At 39.6% G+C, this 22733-nt stretch overlaps 1 protein-coding gene across 1 annotated transcript in view; it reads right to left on the reverse strand.

Moving 5' to 3' along the window:
- Positions 1–218: 218 nt before the first annotated feature.
- CLTRN (collectrin, amino acid transport regulator) overlaps positions 219–22733 on the reverse strand; it is a 37545-nt gene continuing 15030 nt past the window's right edge. The window contains exons 4-6 of the mRNA XM_016942985.2: positions 17782–17895; positions 12436–12630; positions 219–1028 (exon numbers count right to left, since the gene is read on the reverse strand). Of these exons, the coding sequence (XP_016798474.1) occupies positions 872–1028; positions 12436–12630; positions 17782–17895 (466 nt within the window). The 3' untranslated portion in view covers positions 219–871. The remainder of the gene's footprint in view (positions 1029–12435; positions 12631–17781; positions 17896–22733) is intronic.

Here is a 22733-nt window from a genome sequence, read left to right on the forward strand (position 1 = left end):
TTTCATTAATAAATGTATAATCATTGTTCCTAGAATTTAGAATTATTCATGGCCTATCTGGAAATAGAATCAACCTAAAAACTACAAGGTGTCTTCAAACAAGGATACACACAACAAAAATAATTCATTTCTATGGTTGTAGAGCAGATTAAAGATAACTAATAAAAACAAGACTATGTTCCACAGTGTGAAAATAAATTCCAGACCACAATCAGTCACACAATCAAAAAGAGATGATTATTACTTTATTAAGTTAGCACAGATTGGACTTTTACAAATTGTAGAAATGGTCAACAAATAGAATTGTCCTATTAGGGGTTGATATTCAGAAAATATATAATCAACTGTTGGTGTGATAACAGGATAAAATTCCACCCTGTATATCAGTAATTCCATTTTTATCCATCCATTTACAATAATTACTTCTCACTTTTGTTTACTTAGTCATATACAGAGTGATATAAGTGATCGTCAAAAAGGATCCATTTTCAATGATTTCTACACCATATTATATGTATTCTCCACTGGAAAATTTATTTTTCCTTAGGTCTTTGAAGTGTGAAAATATATACATACGCCTGATCTTATTTCTAAAAATGCTTAAATCAATAACTACAAATACCACATGACCACATTTATACACTATATTGTCAGAAAAATATTTTAGAATATTTTGAGTCGTGAATAGCTTATGATTTCAGTGGTGTTGGTGGGTATAATTGATTGCTTTTCACTTTCAAGCACATTCAAAATTTATTACAAAAGAAGAATGGTGAAACAAAATATATGATCTGCTCTTGGTATTTCAGGATGCTCAGCAGTCACACAGAAACAAATGTTTAATTTCTTGAGGAAGCAGAACAACAGCCCTTCAGAGAGGGGTGAGCCTCTCATCCTCTGTCATGAAGGCATCATTAATATGCCCTCCCTTCATGTCCAGGGGATCAGAGGGGATGCCATTTTCAATTGTGATCATGTTTTCACACTTATCTTCAGCGTCATCCACTTCAGATGGTTCTTTGTTCTTTCTAAAAGCACATAAAAAAGAGTGATTGGCATCTAGAAGGACCATAACCATGGTTGCATATGGTCTTCTGTACGAACATGGAGAACAGGAAGGGGAATAGGAACCTTAGAACAATGAAATAATTTAATGATATTGTGTAATTTTCAAACAAATTTCAAAGACCGTAAAGAGTTGGTGAGGTGAAAAGATACTATCAAGATGAGAAGTCTGTATAGATGACATATACATAGTGATCAACACAAGTGGTCTTATTCAGAATACTAAAATCAATATAGATGAATATGTATATGAATGAATATGAGTGTATATGCACATATATACACATAGACACTCACACACACAAATTGCATGAAGTAATGTGAAGAAAATGCATAGTAAATTCGCAAGTTTAAAATCCATCTCTAGGAGAACTTAATAACAATTGAATTGCTAAAAGTAATAAATTCCTCTCATGGGATTTGACAAATTAATGGTCTGAAAATGTTGAGTGAAAATCAAATAGAAATGAGCTATCAGAAAGAAAATTAACATTACTTTGTAGAAATTAAGTGCTATAAACTTCAAATATTGCTGCTTGGCTCTACTCATTACAAAATAATTGTGTTAATTTGCAAGTCACGATTTTGGAACTCAGAATACATTTTCCCTAATTACTTTACAACTTGTAGTTATAATTCCAGGTCACTCCAAAAATTCCATATGACAGGATAAATTCTTGAGTTTCTCATAGTTTCACCCTTTGTAGACCTTGCTGACCCCAACCGAAGTAATATGCAGATCTGTAATATTTCTTTGGAGTGTGGAAAACAGTAGACTCAAATTCAAAGGTTTTTCCTGTCTTTTGTGAAAGACTAAAACAATGAGACAATTATGCTTGATATCATGCAGTAAAAGAAAAAAGAGAGGTGGGTGCCTCTAGGCAACCAGAAGAAGGAGGGGTTTCCCTAAGGCTTATCACAGGTTGGATGTTGGAGCACCACTCCATGGTGACACCACGGAGGCATGATGTTAGGCATGAGGCTCCTGGACTTGCAAAGGATTCTCTTGTCCCACGAATTTGTGGAAATGCCAAATAGCAGAAAAGAAGAGATTATCTGGCTGAGATGTTGGGCACTGCAGTGGTGACCAGGGTAGAGTCCCACCACTATGAGAGTCCCTTAGAACGTTGGTGAGTCTCTGACAGGTGAGGAGATGGTGAAGGTGCCCCAATGATGACCGAGATGGAATTCCTATTAGTCCTGCGTGAGAATGTGCTTTAAAGGATATGGTGCACATGTACCCTAGAACTTAAAGTATAATAAAAAAAATTTTTTTTAAATCATCTTTCCCACCCACATGATTTTCCTGACTCCATTGCTGTCCTCTGTATCATTTTCCCCTATCAGTTTTATTGAGGTATAATTGACAAATAAAAATTGTATATATTTCAAAAAAAGAATATGGTGGAAGAAAGTGGAGAAAAGAGAAAGCTCTTTTTTTATAGAAGAATGCCAACGAATATAGAAAGAGTAATAGGAACAGAAAATCACCATATAATAATAATTGATTCTGATGAGGATTATCAATGGATACTAAACCATTATGTGAGAGATGGTTGGAGAACAGGATATTCACATGGTTTCAAGATATCACCCCCATAAGCAAAATATTAATTATAAAAGGACACTTGTATTTTGCTAAAAGAGAAATCTAGTGAAAATTTCCAACAATGAAAGAAACTGACAAGTCTCTCCTGATGTGATACACTGAGTAGATCACATATATGTTTTTCCTGTGTTCCAGCCCCGCCCCCTCCAATTTGTTTTGACCTGAATCTCATAATAAGGAGCCTAATCAGAAAAGTCCAAATTTAAAAATGTTTTGCAAAACAGCTGACCTGGACTCAGCACAGAGTAGGCATTCAACTCTATGGGTAGATGAATCAATGAATGTAGATTAATGGCTGACTGGCTGGATAATAAATACATGGATGGACAGAAGATGGGTGGGTGGCTGAACAAATGATGAAAGGTGGATGGACAGATGGATAAAATAATCAATGAATGTAGTTCAATTGCTGGTTGGCTAGATGATATATTAATGGCTGGCTGGCTGAATGGATGGATGGATGGATGGATGGATAGATGGACAGAAGATAGATGATAGATTGAACAATTAGATGTATGTATGTATGAACTAATGTTGTAGGTAAAGTTACTCAGGCAGTAGCCCTAGGTAGACCTTGAACGGGCTTTACCACAAGAAAGAAAGAAGGAAGGAAGGAAGGAAGGAAGGAAGGAAGGAAGGAAGGAAGGGAATTTTACACACAAGAAATTTCTTGTATCTCTTGTATTTTAGGCTTTGCTGATGGTTTATTAAATAATTTCAAATAGTTGTTCATTTAAAACAAAGGTAAAGTAGCATTCCAATTCTGTAGATCCCAATGTCATCATTTGAAAGTATTTTACCATTGCATATGCCACCATCAAATATCATAATTAAACACAATAGGCAATCACTGAATTGCAGATGCCACATTTTAAACATTTATTAATAAAACTTCTGGCCCAATGCTGGGTTGAAAGTCAGGAGTTGTGGTCCTAGAGACCTAGGGAAAGATAGGCTGCTATATTTTTCCATCCTTGGAGTGAAGACACCACACTGGTCATGGCAAGCATCAGCAATCAGCAATCAGCATGGGTTGGGGTGGACATAGATTTTAATGTGATGAGAGGATCCTCCCAGGTGAAATTACCCACCAGAGGATTAGAACACTTTGGTTCCTCTTCCTATAGATAGGTGTATTGTTCACTTTCCACGTCCTCCAGAAAGCAAAGGAAATCAACATTCTATAACCATCAATCACATCACTTCCATTCATAGTATCCAACATTCACTAACAGCTACATTTTGAGCGTCTACTATGTGTATGGAAGAGATACAGTCCTTGTCCTAAAATGAACTCAATGAAAGGGAAAAATGCCATACATACTCATCCTCCCTCTCCCCATTTTAATGCTTTATAAGAGAGAGGAATGTTTCTTCTAAAGATGAAGCTGTAAGTAGCAAATGTCTATTTATAAATCATCATTTAAAATGGCTATCTCATGTAAATTCCCCCAAAATCACTCCTCACTGGGCTTGGAGTGAATGATAATTTTCCACAACAATAAATAGATTGTGGACAGCCAAATTTTACCCTGATATTTGTATATGTTAAGTATGAAACCTGTATTACAAACATTTTAGTAAATGAAGCATTCTGAAGTAGGTGGCAATGCAATAGCAGTCTTAGAAATAATAATTGCCAGGGCCTATTTTCCAGTTTCTTCAGTTAATAAAAAAAGTATTTATGGAGTTAGAAGAAAAATAACAAAGAGCTAGACGTATGTGATGATCATTATAAGGAATCTCGCTTCCCCCTTCCCAGCAACAAGGAAAAATGATTCATCAGGTATCACAAAAGAATGGGGAAAAACTAAAAAGGAAGATGTAAACAAATGAGGACAAGTTTTTCTTCTTTAGAATAAGAATAATATCTCAACCAAAAAGATTCCAAGGGGAATTGCTGTAGAAATTTATCAAACTGAGCTGTGTCAGTGGCAAATTAGGTGCATATTGTTCTTTTACAACCATAGATCCAGTTGCAGAGTCCTGGCATTGCTGGGCTTCACCAATTGCAGTGTCAGGAACTTGCTGCTTGGTGGACATGATAAGCAGCTCAAAGGCTATCTAACAGTAATATATCACTTTGTCACATTTCATAGTGTTTGCTGTAATAAACTGATTCACTACCTGTGCATTGCTTTTACTAAGAATAATAAAACTTAACTATCTTTCTGGATCATTCTGATTTGATGTTCTGCTAAAAACATGAGTTCTTTTTCCTGAAAACTAAAATTAAGTGTTAATTACTTCTGCTATTCCTGCAACGTCAGGGGGTTCAGGAAGAGGATGAAAAAACTGATTAAAATTCCTGGAACGAGCTCCTAGGAGCCTTGAGAGTGAATATCTCTCATATACCTCATAAATATAGAGAGAAGAGGGGCAAAAGAGGGGAGAAAAGAAGTATCAGGTGTGGCCCTCAGAGCTAGGGGATGTTGAGGAACAGAGTTTGCTCTGTTCTAAGATAAAGTAATGGTGCCAAAAGCAGGAAGAGCATTTCTGTCCCTCTTCAAACAAAATAGAGCTGACTGCCGAGCGTGGTGGCTCATGCCTGTAATCCCAGCACTTTGGAAGGCTGAGACGGGCGGACCACCTGAGGTCAGGAGTTCGAGGCCAGGCTGGCCAATATGGTGAAACCCCATCTCTACTAAAAATACAAAAATTAGCCGGGCGTGGTGGCGCATGCCTGTAGTCCCAGCTACTCGGGAGGCTGAGGCAACAGAATTGCTTGAACCCGGGAGGTGGAGGTTGCAGTGAGCAGAGTTCGCACCAATGCACTCCAGCCTTGGCAACGGAGTGAGACTCCGTCTCAAAATAAATAAATAAATAGAGCTAAAGAGGCTGGGTGTGGTGGCTCGCGCCTGTAATCCCAGCACTTTGGGAGGCCGAGGTGGGCAGATCACAAGGTCAGGAGATCAAGACCACCCTGGCTGACACGATGAAACTATTAAAAATACAAAAAAATTAGCCGGGTGTGGTGGCGGGCGCCTGTAGTCCCAACTACTCGGGAGGCCGAGGCAGGAGAATGGTGTGAACCCGGGAGGCGGAGCTTGCAGTGAGCCAAGATCTTGCCACTGCACTTCAGCCTGGGCGACAGAGCAAGACTCTGTCTCAAAAAAAAAAAAAAAAAAAAATAGAGCTAAAGAGCCAAGACCCAAAAATAGCCAGAAAGACAATAAAAGACAGACAAATATGATTTTCAAACAGTACAGAATCAATTATCGGGGAATTGAGACCGTCCTCAGAATTGCTCTGGATGATTCTGGGGGTAAATAGGGTTACTGGAATGATTTGAGTGGGCATTGTAGCACAGTGAGATTGATGGACTTTGAAATCAAACCTATCTGGTTTTAAATCCTGTTACTATTACTTTCTAACCATGTGACTGTAGGCAAGTTGCTTTACATGTGCCATATAATAGCAATGATAATGCTAATGATAATATTAAGTATTTATTACATGGTAGAAATCAGACTAGGTGTTTTGTATGCATCATCTCACTTAATTCTTACTGCAATATTATGCATATTTTATTATCACTGTTTTCCAAATCCATCGTTTTAACCACTCAGCCACAACTACGTGCCTCATCTCTGTTTTTCAGATGAAGGAACTGACACTCAAATACGTAGAGTAACTTGTCTTTCAGAATGAAACAATATTGGTGAAAGGAGTTGACCTAGAACTCTATTTACTCTCTCCAGGCTTTACTCAACACACTTACATTAGATTTTTATCAGGTATGTATATTTAAGAACAGCCAAGAAAAACATTTGTTATATTCGCTATGACATTACTCATTTTATTTACACCTGTATTTTTAAGACTATTCATTTAATTAAGACTTTATAAGAATGTGGTTTCAGGATATAAAAGTGTTGACTGAGCCACATGCGCTTGTGTGAAAAACAAGATCTGTGGAAATCCAAATGCATTTTTATTTACTATTGACCTTATGGGAATATAAGTATAACTAGAAACAAACCAAGCAAATTTACTAATGACTCTACTCAGCTGGGAGCATTAGCTAGGGTTCTATGTCCTAAGTCTTTGACCTGGCTTTGCTACTATAAGATTACAATCTCCTTTTAGGCAAGGACCATCCATGTTATTTATGTTTGTCTCATCCACAATACATACTATAGCTCCTATCACAGAATGGATGGTCAATAAACAATAAAATATTCTTACTTATCTGGGCTTTGGTTTCTGGAGGGTTGGATTTGGATCATTGTTAAGGACCCTTCCTAAGACCCAGTTGTGATCTTAGATACAACTAAGGTCTAACATTATAACAGTCTATTTATATACTGGATTCAACATCAATTCTAGTATGTACATGTAAATCTGAAATTGTGCTGTGTCCATGACTGTCCTTGTAAACTACAAAGTTCCAGGTTATATAAAATTAGCACTTTATAACTGCTTTTTATGGTCATGCTAGTAACTTATATTGATATAGCACTTTCTAGCATGTAAACCACTAGGTATATTCTCTGATTTTGTCTTCTCATCATTACACTATTTAAGAAAATATTATCATCATTTTCCTTATGTGACCTGCTCAAGGACACAGCTAACAAATGCCAGAGCCTGAGACTGGAACCCAAAACAAAGAGTCTTAGTTTAGGGCTCTTTCTATTAAAACACACATCACATTACCAACTTCATCACCATCACCATCACCATCATCACCATCACCATCACTATCGCCATCATCATTATCACTACCATCATAAAATTGACCATACAACTAACACACCTACTTCTAGCCTGTGGCTAGACACTAAATCTAGTAGAGACATTATTGTGAAGTATATGCAGTTCATCCTGGTTGCCTTCCCACTTGTTCTGCTCCCTAATTGTTGCCCCAAATTTTCAAAATCATTCTCAGTAAACTATCGCAAGAACAAAAAATCAAACACCGCATATTCTCACTCATAGGTGGGAACTGAACAATGAGATCACATGGACACAGGAAGGGGAATATCACACTCTGGGGACTGTTGTGGGGTGGGGGGAGGGGGGAGGGATAGCATTGGGAGATATACCTAATGCTAGATGACGAGTTAGTGGGTGCAGCGCACCAGCATGGCACATGTATACATATGTAACTAACCTGCACAATGTGCACATGTACCCTAAAACTTAAAGTATAATAATAATAAAAATAAATAAATAAATAAATAAAAGAAAAAAAATCGCTTTTCCAACATCTTTCCTTCAACAAATCTCTCATTTTCACAAACTGCTATTCTCATCTAGAGGGCAATAGAGAAGCAACCTCTTCTAGGTATTTCACAAAGAGGTGGCAGCTGTAATGGTGTGCTAGATCTGGCTGGTACAGGTTTTCAAGGGCTGATTGCTAAATATTCAGAATTTTTCAGCCTTGATGGGAAATTGGCAAATGCTACAAATTAGGGTATTTATTCAGAATTTTTCAGCCTTGATGGGAAACTGGCAAATGCTACAAATCAGGGTATTTATTCAGAATTTTTCAGCCTTGATGGGAAACTGGCAAATGCTACAAATCAGGGTATTTTTTAGAGAGCTGGTTAACCAATTCACCACTATTGTGGTGACTAGTAGACCTCATAGAATTATTTGCATTTTTAAAAAGTGTTTATTCAGCATGGTAGTGGCATCAAAACAGACACATAGACAAATGGAACAGAATAGCAAGGACAGAAATAAATCCATGCACTTATGGTCAACAGATCTTCAACAAAGATTGCAAGAACACACAATGAGGAAAGAACAATCTCTTCAATAAAAGGTGTTAGGAAAACTGGATATCTCGATGCAAAAGAATGAAACTGGATTGTTGTCTCACACCAAATACAAAAATCAACTCAAAATAGATTAAAGACTTAAACCTAAGACCTGAAACTATAAAACTACTAGAAGAAAACATAGGAGAAAAGCTCCATGACATTGGTCTGGGCAATGACCCCAAAAGCACAAAAACAAATTCAAAAATAGACAAATGGGATTTACATCAAAATGAAACGTTTCTGCACAGCAAAGGAGTTAATATCCAAAAATATATAAGAAACCCAAACAACTCAATAACAAGAAAACAAATAACCCAATTTTAAAATGGGGAAAGGATGTCAATAGAAAATTTTCAAAAGAAGACATACAAATGCCCAACGGGTACATGAAAGAATGCTCAACTTCACTAATCATCAGGGAAATGCAAATCAAAACCACAATGAGATACCACCTCATGCCTATTAGAATACCTATTATCAAAAAGACGAAACATAGCAAGTGTTGGTGAGGATGTGGAGAAAAGGGAACCCTGGTACACTACTGCAGGAAATGTAAATTAGTACAGCCATTAAGGAAAACAGTATGGAAGTTCCTCAAAAAATAAAAAATAAACTTCCATATGATCCAGCAATCCCACTCTGGGTATATACCCAAAAGAATTGAAACCATTATGTCAAAGAGATTTCTGCACTTTTATGTTCAACCCAGCACTACTCACAACAGCCAAGGTATGGAATCAACCTAAGTGTCCATCAATGAATGAATGGATAAAGAAAATGTGGTACAATGAAATACTATTCAGCCTTTAAAAAGAAGGAAATCCTGACATTTGTGACAATAAGGATCAACCTGAAGAACAGTATGCTAAATGAAATAAGCCAGGCACAGAAAGACAAATGCCACATAAATAAGTTGAATTTATATGTTAATTATTTGATTTAGCCATTTCATAATATATACATATATCAAAACATCACCTTATATGCCATAAATATATACAACTTTTATTTGTTAACAACACCTTAATAAAATAAAACAAGCATTTAATAAAATCCCAAGCAATGAGTTGGTGAATTGGAGAAGTTTCTACAGTATGATGGAAAATACCAAGATATTGTCCACAATATCTTGGTGGAAAAGAGATCCTTTCCCAGCACCTCTTAGTCATAGCAATGGCTTAAGCCGATCTTGGATAATAATAATTACTGTTTATTTAGTGCACACTATATCCTAGGTACTTTATACACATTTATGTCAGTCAATCCTCATGAAAGCCCTGTGAAACATCATCTCCCTGTTGCAGATGGAGAAACTGAGATCCCTGGAAATCAGGTGACTCAACTAAGATTATACAGGTAAAGGGCACAGCTGGTATTTGAGTTTACCTAGTTTGGGCTCCATTGGTTGCATACTTGCCACTCACTGTCCCTGAATAATTAATATAATGGTGTTATTGGCAAAGATAACAGAATTGTTAAAGCTTTGCTGAGAAATTTCCTCAATAGTAAGTTTAAATATATATATGTGTGTTAGATGACTCTGGCACTCTTCTCCATAGAAGCAGAATGGTGACTTAGATAATCCCATGGTCCCTCCAGGTCTTCTAAGTTTAAGATTCTGTACCACAAAAACTATGTTCATTATTATCTAATGTATGGATTAGATTGTTGAACATTCCTTTGACTGTCTTCCTCGAAACTAAAGGTTTTGGGGGCAACTCCTATCTTTTCCATGATTAGAAAGGGCTTTCATTGCAATTTTCAGGGCTCTCCCCACTTCAAACTGCACCCTCTCCTCACATTTGAAGCAACATTTTGTCCAGGAGAAACCCACCACAAATTGTGTCAAACTTAAAACACAACAAACAATTTATCTTCAAAAGGTTGTCGTAATTTTCCTGACTATATTTGCTAATTATTGATGCTCTCCTGGTTTACACAAGAGATGTGCCCATCTGCTTTCCCAGTTTGAACATGAAATAAATTTGTAAAGGCAAGGTTGTGACAACAGCTTCACTTCTCCCAGGCAACAAATTATGATGCTACACACCCAATTATTATATTACTGCAGAATCTGCTCAGAAGGAAAGAGATAGCTGATCCCAATACAAACTAGCTGAAAGGCCAGCAAATGGCAAGATCATAAAATAATAGTAACAGCTAACACTTATTGAGCACTCACTGTGTGCCAGATACCACTCTAAGCACTCTATGTATTAACTCTTTTTATCCCGCCAAGTTAATTATTTCCAGTACAGCTCACTGTCACTCTAGAAAAGTTATCTATTCACAAACAGTAAAGATAAACTTAACCAGCTTGAGTCTAGCACCACAAATTATATTCTCCTAAGCTCAGTTTCCCTGACTCACTGTGCTTCCTGATATCCATACAGTTAATGGATTATATACAAGGGCAGAATCTAAGAGATAAATACGTTGAGTCTAAGCAATCTATCTCCAGAGTCCATTCTTCTAACTCCTACACTATACTGTACTAGTGAGGAAATTAGAAACCAAGTAGACGGAGTGAATTCACTAATGTTACAGTTGTTAGAACACAGAATCAAAGCATCTCAAGATTAATACAAAACAAAAGTATTAAACACAGGTATTCAAGCATTGCATGAGAATATTTCTCAATATTTTCAAAAGAAAAACCAAAACGGACATCTTGTACCAAGTCTCTTTGCATTACATGCCATGCCAAGATCATCAAAAAAATCAGGTAAGTGTAACTTGATCCTAAATCTTTGAATTTAATTTGAGGACTAGACATAAACCATATTTATTTCATAGAATTTTACTTATCATTTGTGAATAAAATTACAAAGCCCAAGATTTAAAATTATTACCTTCTGTTAGTTACTAGGGTGAAACATATGGAAAGTAGTAAACTTCAAGAGGAGCAATTAGCCAAACACATCCCACATGTCCCATGTAAGAACCAACACTTTTAAAAACCATGTCCCTGTTATTTTCAAATGCATGTCACTGTAACTACCACTTACCAGAATTATTCTTCCTTAGTATCAGAAAGGAAGGTTTACAAGCATTAAAGTCTAGTGAAAAGCTGAGGATTTTTCCATCTTCCCCCCTGGATTAGAGGTACTGGTTAACAAAATCATGCTGAGAAATCCTGTCTCCTCTTCTTCTCCACTACCTCAGTAACTTCCCCACAGGTCTTAAATTCCCTCTTGAAGCAGTATCAATAATTTAGACATCGAAGTTTGCAAATGCCTCCAGAATCTAGGTAAACGAACTCAAGAAGTGAAACTCTACCTATAAATTGTTAAATTGAAAGCTCTCAAACTCAATGAATAAAGATGACCTGAGTATTCATTAAAATGCATCCCTTCAGAGATTCTAATTTAGTGGGTCTGCAATAGGGCCAAAGAACCTACATGTTAAACAAGTGTTCCAGGCGATGTCTGATGCTGAGAGTTGATTTAAAGGCCACAAGCAACACAGCTCTATTCAATATCATAGGCACACAAGGGATGAGTGTCCATCAAAGGGAAGGAAGTATAAAACAGTACAAAGGCATCTGGGACAAGATGGTAGCCTGCATGCACTGGACTAAGAAGAGGTAAGCCAAGGTAGGGAGGCATGCAACTATGAACCTCCTGGCATTTGGATGTGGATGACTACCAAAGATTAACTCTGCCTACCCAAAAAGTCTGTTTAGCTCCTTACATCTAGCTTACAAAATCACAACACAGATATTAAAATCAAGCCTGGATATGAAACATTTATGTGGTACAGAATAGAGGGAAAGGTAGTCGTGGAAGGAGCCTAGTTAAGTAAGGGACACTGGACTCTAAAATATATCTAAAGAAAAGAGCATAAGTGATATTTTTGAAAATCACCAATTTTTTCAAATTTTCAAATTTAAGGCATTATCTTCAGCCAGAGGAAAATCCTCTCCTGATTTTTCCAAGTCATGAGGAAATAAGAAAATGCTCTTTCAATCACTCCTTTTAAATATCTTACCTTCTACGTTGCCAGATCCCTGATAAAATCAGTAGTGCAATTGCAACTATGACGATGCAAAATATCACACCAAATATAATAATCCAGATGGGCACAGATGGGTCCATGGGTGGTGCAAGTGTGGAAGGGATTTTTAAAAATTCCAGAGTTTGGTCATTTAGAAAGAAGGCATTGTTGATCCGGTTCTTGTTCATTCTAAAATGCAATGATAATTAAAAATAAACAAAATAAGACAGAAAAGAAAACTATTAAGACAAAGTACAAACCTGTTTCTCCATGATTATAAATATCTCTATAAACAAAGCATCCTCCTGGCAGGAGACTTCAAGTTGACTAAAAAGTTTGCTGAGGGCAATCATGCCATAGTTTCTCTTAAGTTACAACACTAGCTGCCAGAGGGATACCCATGTATCCACTGCTGCCCCCATTGTTGTGAATGTCCAGAAGTCCTGAGCTTTGAGCTCTGTCCGCCATGTTTTATTTCCTGAGAGGTAGTAAGGTAGACGGAGGGACTCGTCTCTGGAGGCAGGGCTCTAACCCTGGACCAAACTGAGGACTAACTAAAACAGAGCTAGGGGGTGGCGGGGAAGCAGCTTTCCATCAGACATGCCCACCAGTGTGCCATGTCAGTTTACCATTGCCATGGCAACACCTGGGAGTTACCACCCCTTTCCATAGCAATGATGTGATGACCCCAAAGTTATTACCCTTCCCTAGAAATTTCTGCATAAACTGCTCCTTAATCTACATGTAATTAAAAGTGGGTATAAATATGACTGCAAAACTGCCCTGAGCTGCTAGTCTCTGCCTACAGGGTAGTCCTGCTCTGCAGGAGCAGTCACAGAGCAGTAACATCACAGGAGCTATAATACTGCCTCTTCAGTAAAGTTGTTTTCTTCTACTTCTGGCTCTCTCTTTTATTTTTTTCCTGGGCAAAGCCCAGAATCCTCATGGGCTAAGCCTCAATTTGGGTTTCACCTGTCCTGTGTGAGTAGCATCTAGATTAGAATGACAAAGCTCTATTTAAGGTGGCTTACATAAATATCACAGCCCCCAAAAGTAAAATTACATGTAAAATATGGGTGATGAATAGGAGAAGTAAAGAAAACCAGAAGCAAAAATGAAAACATGAACCAGGAGTGGCTTCAAATTCACCAACTTGATCTTGATATTTTTTTCATTAATTCAACAAACATTTGCCAAAAACTTATTAAATATCAAATACTGTGCTAGATGCTGGAGATACAACGTGAAATTAAAGTACCAAGGAGCTTACGGTCTAGAAGGGTGACAGATCAGTAGATCCACAACCACAGTGTGGTACAAAATGTTCTGTGAAAGAGGCAAATATGGGCACAGTGTGAGCAGAGGGAAGGGCCAAGTACACGATTGTGAGAAGTCAGAGCTGCTTTGCTGTGGAGGCCATTTTTGAGCTCTGTTTTGAGGGACAAGTAGGAGTTTTTAGACCAAAGTATGTGGTGAGCACAGGAATGGAAACAAGGTAAAGTAAGACTTGTTCAGCAAATTGCAAGTAGTTCCATAGGACTAAAGACATTAATGATTTAGGAGTTCAAAAGCTTAGAAAAATGTTACTTTTCCTAGGAAATATCTGCATTTTTAGTGGTGGTGGCAGTTAAGGAGAGGTTGGTAGCAAAGACTTATTTAATTGAAACCAAATAAGTGAATTTCTAACTGTAAACTGGAGAGTCCTTGGAGATATTTTATGACCTTTACTGAATTCATATTATGCAAGCTGCCTTTGTCTACCTCTAGAGCAGCCCTGGAAAACAGAAATATAATGTGAGCTTCGTGTGACTTAAAATTTTCTAGTAGCTGCACTGAAATAAACAGATGAAACTAATTTTAATAATGTATTTTTTTGTCCAATATATCCAAGAAAATGTAATTTCAACATGTAAACAGTATCAAGTTCACTTTGCATGTTTGTTTGTTTGTTTGTTTTTTGAGACAGGAACGATCATGGTTCATTGCAGCCTCAAACTCCTGGGCTCAAGCAATCCTCCTGCATCAACCTCCCAAGTAGCTAGGACCACAGGTGTGTGCCACCACACCTGGCTGTGTGTGTGTGTGTGTGTGTGTGTGTAAACAGGGTCTTGCTATATTGCCCAGGCTGGGGCTCCACATTTTATTTTGTACAATGTCTTTGAAATTTGGCTTATGTTTTATACTGTGAGCACACCTGACTTTGAACTAGCCACATTTCAGGTGCTTAATAACCACATTTGGCTGGTGGCTACGGTACCAGACAGCCCAAGTCTACAGCCTGATAGTATGGCTTGAGAATCTCTGCAGGCCAGCACCAGGCTATCAGGAAAGACCCCCTTTAGTAAATAAATAACTATGCTGTGGCATGATTATTCATGGATGTGAAAGTGAACTCTAGCCAGATAATCTACAACAAGGGATTTTTATCCAACAATGGAATATTTTATTTTGTCATAACCTAATATTGAACATCTGAGAGCACAAACTTTTCCACAAAATAATGAAACCCACTGCTAAGATATAACTCAGAGAAAAATGAGAAGTTGCTCTGCATTCTCATTCTATCTTCCTAGTTGGTTAACCCTTTGTTACTTGCTCACTCTAGGCTTGGAATGTATTCTATCATCTCATAGACTGACTGGAAGTTCTAGCTCAGGTACATATTAAATCTGCTCCACCACTGGAATCACCAATTGGCATCAAACATCATGTATATCTTTCAGCCAAGAGTGGTGTTGAATTAGGCCACGCCCTCACAAAAGAACTAAAACAGACATCTTGGAATTAGTTGGTCACTCCTTTACCTCATACTATGTATACTCTGTATTGGTAAAAAGTCCAGTACTCTTTTTTGCCCATTTCAATTATTTTACTTGAAATGAGAATTTTGTAATTCTCATTCTGTTGGCTATCCCCACTTCCTAAACAGTTTATCCTGCTAGGACCTTTGAAATAGACATTTTGTGAACAAATTCACGTGCTTCCTGGACCTTCACCCTAAGCACTTTGTGTAAAGGAATGACCAACCAATTCTAAGATGTCTGTTTCAGTTCTTTGTGTACTCTGGTAAACAGGAAAAATCACTGGATATGGTGGCAGGATGCCTAGGTTCAAGTCCTCACTTTCTCTTTCTAGCATGGTGGCCTTAACAAATCAATTAATCTCCCTGAGCCTCAGTTTCTTCATTTATAAAGGAGAGATAATAGTAATTACTGAAAAATTATTGGTGTTGGCTGGGTGCAATGGCTCATGCCTGTAATCCCAGCACTTTGGGAGTCTGAGGCAGGAGGATCGCCTGAGGCCAGTTCAAGGGCAGCCTGGGCAACATAGTAAGACCCTGTCTCTACAAAAAAAAAAAAAAAAAATTTAAATTAGCCAGGCATAGTGGCACATCCCTGTAGTCCCAGCTACTCAGGAGGCTGAGACAAGAGGATCACTTGAACCCCAGGAGTTCAAGGCTGCAGTGAGCTATTATCATGCTACTGTACTATAGCCTGGGCAACAAAGCCAGACTCTGTCTCTTAAAAAGAAAACAAAAAAAAAACTGTTGGTGTCATTATTAAATGCCACAGATGCATAAGAACATTCCTTGTGAACCAAAAAGTGGTATGCAAATATTAGGTGGAACTAGTATTATTTTGCCCAATCACTTAGATTCTTCAGCCTTGAAATTCCTATTATTTGCTCTCTAAACACCATCTCCTTTTTTTCACTCTATCCTTCCTTTGTTGTATAGTTTCCTTTATTTTCATCCAATCCTGATGTGCCCTACTAATTCCCTGACATAAATTCTCATTCTATTGGCTATCCCCACTTCCTAAATAGATTCTCCTGCTAGGACCCTTGAAAAAGACATTTTGTTGTGAACATATTCATGTATTAATACTTCCCAGACCTTCACCCTAAGCACTCACTCTTCCTCCTCCTATCAACTGAAGGACTGGTTTAACCCAGTGCCTTCATTTTCCTTGTAGCCCTCACAGATCACAAGACATGAATAAAATCTTTTTTCACATGAAATATGATATTTATAATTCTTACTCCCTAAGTGGTGAGAGTCTTAACAGTATTCTTAGTGGCCACAGTGAAGAAGCAATTTAGTTCAAACTTTCTTGTTAGGGCAGATTCAACCATTTCCAATCGGTATAAATCCTCAGTGCCTTTGCTTCAGCAAAAGAAATAGATGATGTTCACAAAAACCTTTGACATTTGATTATATACTCATTATCTTAAGTGTTAACATTTTACAGAGAGCTAATGAGTTATTCCAGTAGGTATTTATCCTTGGTAAAAAGAATAATATGTATTTCAGTAACTTGTAAATCTTGTGTGGGGAGAGCTACTTTGCTTTGTTCTAGTTTATTTCCTGAGCTCATTTTTTGAGTATATCTTTGCCCAACATCAATCACATGTGGTATTTGAAGTTTTGACACATACCAAAGGCACAGTAATTGAAAGAAATACAAGTTGCATCCTCCTAATTCTTGAAAGTCTCGAATTCGTTTCACTTTTGAGTTTCTTACGATCATAAGGAGGGGAGGAGTACAACTGTCGGGAAGTCGGGAAAAATTGTAAAATACTTGAAATGGGCAAAACAGAGTACTGGACTTTTTCCTGATTGTCCTGCTGAGAGCACCTTTCTAGGCAATTTCCATCTCTTACGGTCTTTGAGCTACTTTGCAAATCCCTAAGTTCCTGAAAACTAACATAATGTAAATGATTCTTGTCCATAGAAAATCAAATGAACTGTGTCTAGTGGAACATAATTGGTTACTGCCTGAAAAATAGACTGATGCATCCTTCTGTAAATGCATTTTGCCATTCCTCACTTTCTATATGTGGGTGGTTCCTTGAAGTCTCCTTGAAAAAGAATTTAACATCTTACTAGTGCCCTCATTAACTAATGAGATAAAATTTTTGATAGTAATAATGTTTAGTTTGCATGAGAGTCATGATTTTACCTTTTTTTAAAAAAAATTATATTTTTAAAGTAAAGACTATATATTGACTGAAAAAGGTAAGCTATTGGGTCCCTAACTTCTGCTTACTCAATGCTGGTGGTACCACCACCCCCTCCAGCTGTGACAATAAAAATGTCTCCAGACATTGCGAAATGTCTCCAGATATTGCCAAATGTCTCCTTGAAGGCAAAATTGCCCCTGGATGAGAACTACTGATCTATACTCATCTCTAACAGAAACTAACAAAATGAAATCTTTGTCATTTTAATAAATAATTCATGTGTGAAACAGATAAAACTCTTCAATATCTATTTTTAAAAACAGTTGAATTAATCAGCAAGTTGATTGACTAATAGAAGGCATATTTAAGGGTGATTACCTTATGGCTGATTGCACCTCAACAGCAGGAAGGGTGTGATTTTTTGAAGGGTCTGTAACCACAAACCAGAATGATACCCTCTGGGTTACATTGCAAAGTAGGACATGGGAAATTCTGCAGACAGTGGAAAGAAAAAATACATGAGAAGATTATCATACCAAATGGCATTAAACCGTTCACTCTGATGCCACTACTATCTTAAGAGACATCTTAGCTATGTTTAAAAAGTCATTTCTACCATTATGAAGAATGATCTCAGTAAGAAGAAAATTATATAGGAAATTCCCATTGTTTCAAAATCATATACTTGGGGATCATTCCTTATAGGGAATAATAGGGAATCTGCCAAAAAATAATAATAGTCAGTGGAGAGCATTAGGGATCTCATTCTCCATCACCGGTTGGTGACAGCCCCCGTTTCCCCAATGCTTGGCCCTCTCTGAACCACAGAAACCTTTGGTATTTTCTCATTCAACTCTTTTTAGTGCCCTGCCCATTCAGTCTTCCACCTCTCAGATCCAGAGAGGATCTGCTGCCCCCTCATGATTCAGTACTTGCTCTGTCTGCATCTACTGTCTCTCTTCCACCCCAGCATCAGGGCCAAGACAAAAGGCACCTTCTGTGTGTGCTTTTGAAGAAAAAGTTCTCAAAAACAAGTTTCTTTTACATCGCCTTGAACAAACCTCCAACTTAAACACTATAATCAATTCACCAGCAGTCTTTGAACTCTTTGTTTTGCAGTTACAGACTTTTCAACTGCAAATTGGAAATGTGACTCACTCTCCTCTGTATTACAAGTGAAAGGGGAGAAATGACAGTAGTGTTCAGAGAGAGACAATCTATACATGGATGTACTCAGGCTGGAAATTATAGGAAAGTCCACATAAAATCAACATTGCCAATGCTAAAACAAAACCTGATGGCTTTCCCAGTTTACTTAAGAGCAAAATTGCAAAAAGCAACATTAACATCCATCCTAGAAGAATCTGATATGAGTAAAGGATTTGTTTAGAGCATCCAAGTGTATTGTGATCATTTTCACACTGATCAAAGAGAGCACCCTTCTGTCAACAGGTATCTGCAGTTTTCAGGACCTGGCAGAAATTCTTCTATGTTCTGTTTTTAAAGGTCAGGTACAAAAGTAGAGGCAGCTGCCAGGCCCCTCTGCCCAGAGCTGAGTGTCTGGGACCATGAGTGGGAAGGACTGAGGCTTGAGCCTCCTTGGTCCGCCAGACAGCATGGGGCACCACCCGCCCCTTCTGCAGCTGCGCGCCGCAAAGCTCTGGCCTGGCCGTGGCCTCCTGCCCCATGCAACACTTGGTGGCCAGACTGTACCCGGCACATGGCGCCTCGTGCACTTTCTGACATTTTGATACCAAAGGTCGCTGGTCACTGAGCCCCGACACTATCTCTGGCCCTGACCGCAGATTTCGGAAACTTCTGGCAGCCCAGTGTCTACTGGAAGGCCCAACCCACTGCCCTGCTCTCATGGGCAGCTACCTGAGCGGCTTCCTGGGCTGGCTCTGGGCCAGAAAGCCGCGCACCCACCACCCCCCACGACCCCCGCGCCAGAAGCACTGGGCCCTACTGTCCAGGCCCTTCCTCAGCTCCCAGGTCCAGGAGAACTGCAAGGTCACCTACTTCCACGGGAAGCGCTGGGTCTGCATCCAGCCCCTCCCCACCACTCCTCCCAGCTGGGACTACGCCCGCATCCGCATCCGGAGAGAGATGGTGCCCGCCCGCATCCGCGTCCTGAGAGAGATGGTTCCCGAGGCCTGGAGGTGCTTTCCCAACAGGCTGCCGCTGCTGAGCAACATCAGGCCTGATTTCTCTGAGGCTCGCCTGGCCTACATGAAGCGGTGGCTTTGGACCGCCGCCACCCCCCCCACCAGCCTATCCGCAGCCTGGTAACCATGAAAATCGCCCCGCCCGAGCGCAGAGGGAGCCCGATGCCCAGGCCATCTGCCTTCGGGTCTGTGATGAGAAACGGAGTGGCCCATTCCTTTGTGCCCGGGTCTAGGCCGCTGAGCAGAGCCCCCACTCCCGGGCAGCGTTGTCTCAATCCTTCCTGGCGGCCGCCTGCCCTGCTGAGGATATGTGGCCGCCAGGCGCCCGGTCGCCGCAGGAGCGCTAGGCCTGCGGGTAGCACTGCCCTGACGCCTCAGGCTTGCCTGCACCTGGAAGGAGCTTCGCCAGGTGGGCCATGAGCCTCTGAGCACACCCAGCCTGCTGCCCGGCTCCAAGAGTCAGGCCCCTGCCACCACCTCCTGAGCCTCCAGCCCTCAGCACCTTCACCCTACTGACCACGGTTCTACCCCCACACCAGCCACCGGCCCCACCGAGGCACTTCCCACTGCTCCAGCCGACCACTCAGCGAGCCCCAGGCCCACCTCTCCTCTCCCTTAAAGCCCTTCCCTTGCCCTTGCCCATTCGCTCCTGCCTTCTCCCTGGGGACAGAAGGCATGCTTCTCCCCAGTTTCCGCAATAAAATATTTGTTGTTAATAATAATGGGTGTCTTTATTATCATAGAGTTTGTCATATTCTTTCTTTCAAAGACGACACCATGGTTTCTCCAGCTTGGCACTACTACTTGGGCCAGATGGTTCTTTCCTGTTGGTGGGGGGAGGGGGGAGGGGAAGAGGGAGGGAGGAGCGGGAAGCTGTCTTGTGCATTGCAGGGCCTTAGCAACATCCCTGGCCTCTCACTTCTAGGTGCCAGCAGCACACTCACAGTCCTATCAAAAATGGCTCCAGGCGTTGCCAAATACTCCCTGGGAGGGTAGAGAGGTCAAAAGTCATACTGGTGGAGAACCACTGAGGAACAGTGACCTCTACTGGCAGAAACAGGCAAGCCTAGTCCCCCAAAATGTGCGGTTTTCTAATACATATCAAAGACGTAGGGACAAACCAAATGAAGTGGCGCATGCTGGACAGAAAACATTTTCACCAGTTTTCTAGAATGCTTGGGGTGTGAATGATTCCTGTGGTCTGGTCTTACTAGCAATCAGGAAATGCAAAATTGTTACAAATGAGCTACTATTTTAAACGTTTCAAATTGGCAACAATTTAAAAGTTAAATAATAGCAAGGGCTGGTAAAGACGCATGGAATTGGAATCCCAGGTGACGCTGTGGAAGCAAGGAGTCCAGCCACTCTGGAATGGCACTTGGAAGTGATTCCCAGAACAGAAAACGCAGCTACCAGAAACCCTGTGGCACACATACACAGACACTGGTGAGGATGTTCTTTGCGGCACTCGTCACCATAGCAGAGAATTGGAACAACCCAAATGTCAATCAGTACGGGACTAAAGTAAATATAGTATATGCTGTCGAGGGAATACTGTTCCACAGATTAAAGGAAAGAAATAGCCCAGGGTTTCTCAACATCAGTACGATCAGGCCAGATAATTTTATGTTGTGAGGATACCATGTGCTTTCCAGGTTGTTTAGCAGCAAATCTGAGCTCTATCTACCAGGTATCAGGACTACCTCCAGTTGTGACAATCAAAAATGGCTACAGGTGTTCCCAAATATCCCCTGAAGGACAAAATCACCCCCCTGGTGGCAACCATTGAGCTAGAGCTACATATTTTTTTAAATAAAAGAATAAATCTCAGCCCGGCACGGTAGCTCACGCCTGTAATCCCAGCACTTTGGGAGGCTGAGGGGGGCAGATCACGAGGTCAGGAGTTTGAGACCAGTCTGGCCAGCATGGTGAAACCCCATCGCTACGAAAAATACAAAAATTAGCTAGGCATGGTGACGCACACGTGTAATCCCAGCTACTCAGGAGGCTGAGGCATGAGAATCGCTTGAACCCGGGAGGCGGAGGTTGCAGTGAGCTGAGATCGCGCCACTGCACTGCAGCCTGGGCAACAAACAAGACTCCGTCTCAAAAAAAAAAAAAAAGAATAAATCTCAAAAATACACCACCAAGTGAAAAAGATAAGAGGTAAAATATTATGCGTAGTACATAACATTTATATAAATTAAACAAATACCAAATAGAATTTCAGGCATAAAAGGCCAGAAATCATGTAAAGAGTCATTTAGTTACTTTGCCTGTATTATTTTTTCCATATAAAGCCTCTTTAAATACTGTTCAAACATGAATTTCATGGTATTCCCCATTAGAGAGCCATAGAATACAGCTGTAAACAAAGCAAAATCCTTTATCTCATGGAGCTTGCTAAGGAGGTGGAGACAAAAGATAAACAAGTAAATAAATGCATACACTGTGGAGGTGTGAAGTAAGTACTATAAAGAAAAAAAAATAAAAGGAAGGGCATACAACTCCATCAACACAACTATGGCCCCAAATACTTTCCTCTGTCCCCATCACTATGGAACTATACCATGAATTCAAGTTCTTTAAATTTATTCAAGTTTCCAATGGGTGGCAACTCATACTTTAACACATTACCTCAGCAAATAAAATGAAAATATTTTATCTACTTAGAAATAAAGATTTCCAAAAGATTAAAATTTTTGCTGGAAATAGTAAACCTTACATTTTCAATAGAGACAGTTATTGTTAGATAGAAAAAGTTCCTGGACTGAAACTCTAAAAACAAAGCTTTTATTTTGAAATTTACTACCTGCCAAATGGTGGTCTTGAGACAAGTCATTTCACTGTCTATGAGTTACTAGGAAGGGCTTGAGCTCTTAGTGTGTCAATGGGGGTGTGCTGTTGGCATTTTGGGTGGGAATGTTATGGGTAACTGTCTTGAGCCATTCACCACACTGATTATCTCTCTTCCCCACCCTTTAAATGCCACAGCACTCTGCAGTCATAGATATAACCCCCATACAGATCCCATTTCCTTATACTCCATGGACAGGGGGCGGTCAGTACCAAGTAAGAAACACTTCTAAATCCCTTCAAAAGTTTCAAGGTCATGAAAACAAAGGAAGACAGAGAAAGTGTCACAGAGTGGATCAGACTAAGGAG

Source organism: Pan troglodytes, chromosome X, assembly GCF_028858775.2.
Source record: "Pan troglodytes isolate AG18354 chromosome X, NHGRI_mPanTro3-v2.0_pri, whole genome shotgun sequence".
Taxonomy (NCBI): Eukaryota; Metazoa; Chordata; class Mammalia; order Primates; family Hominidae; genus Pan; species Pan troglodytes.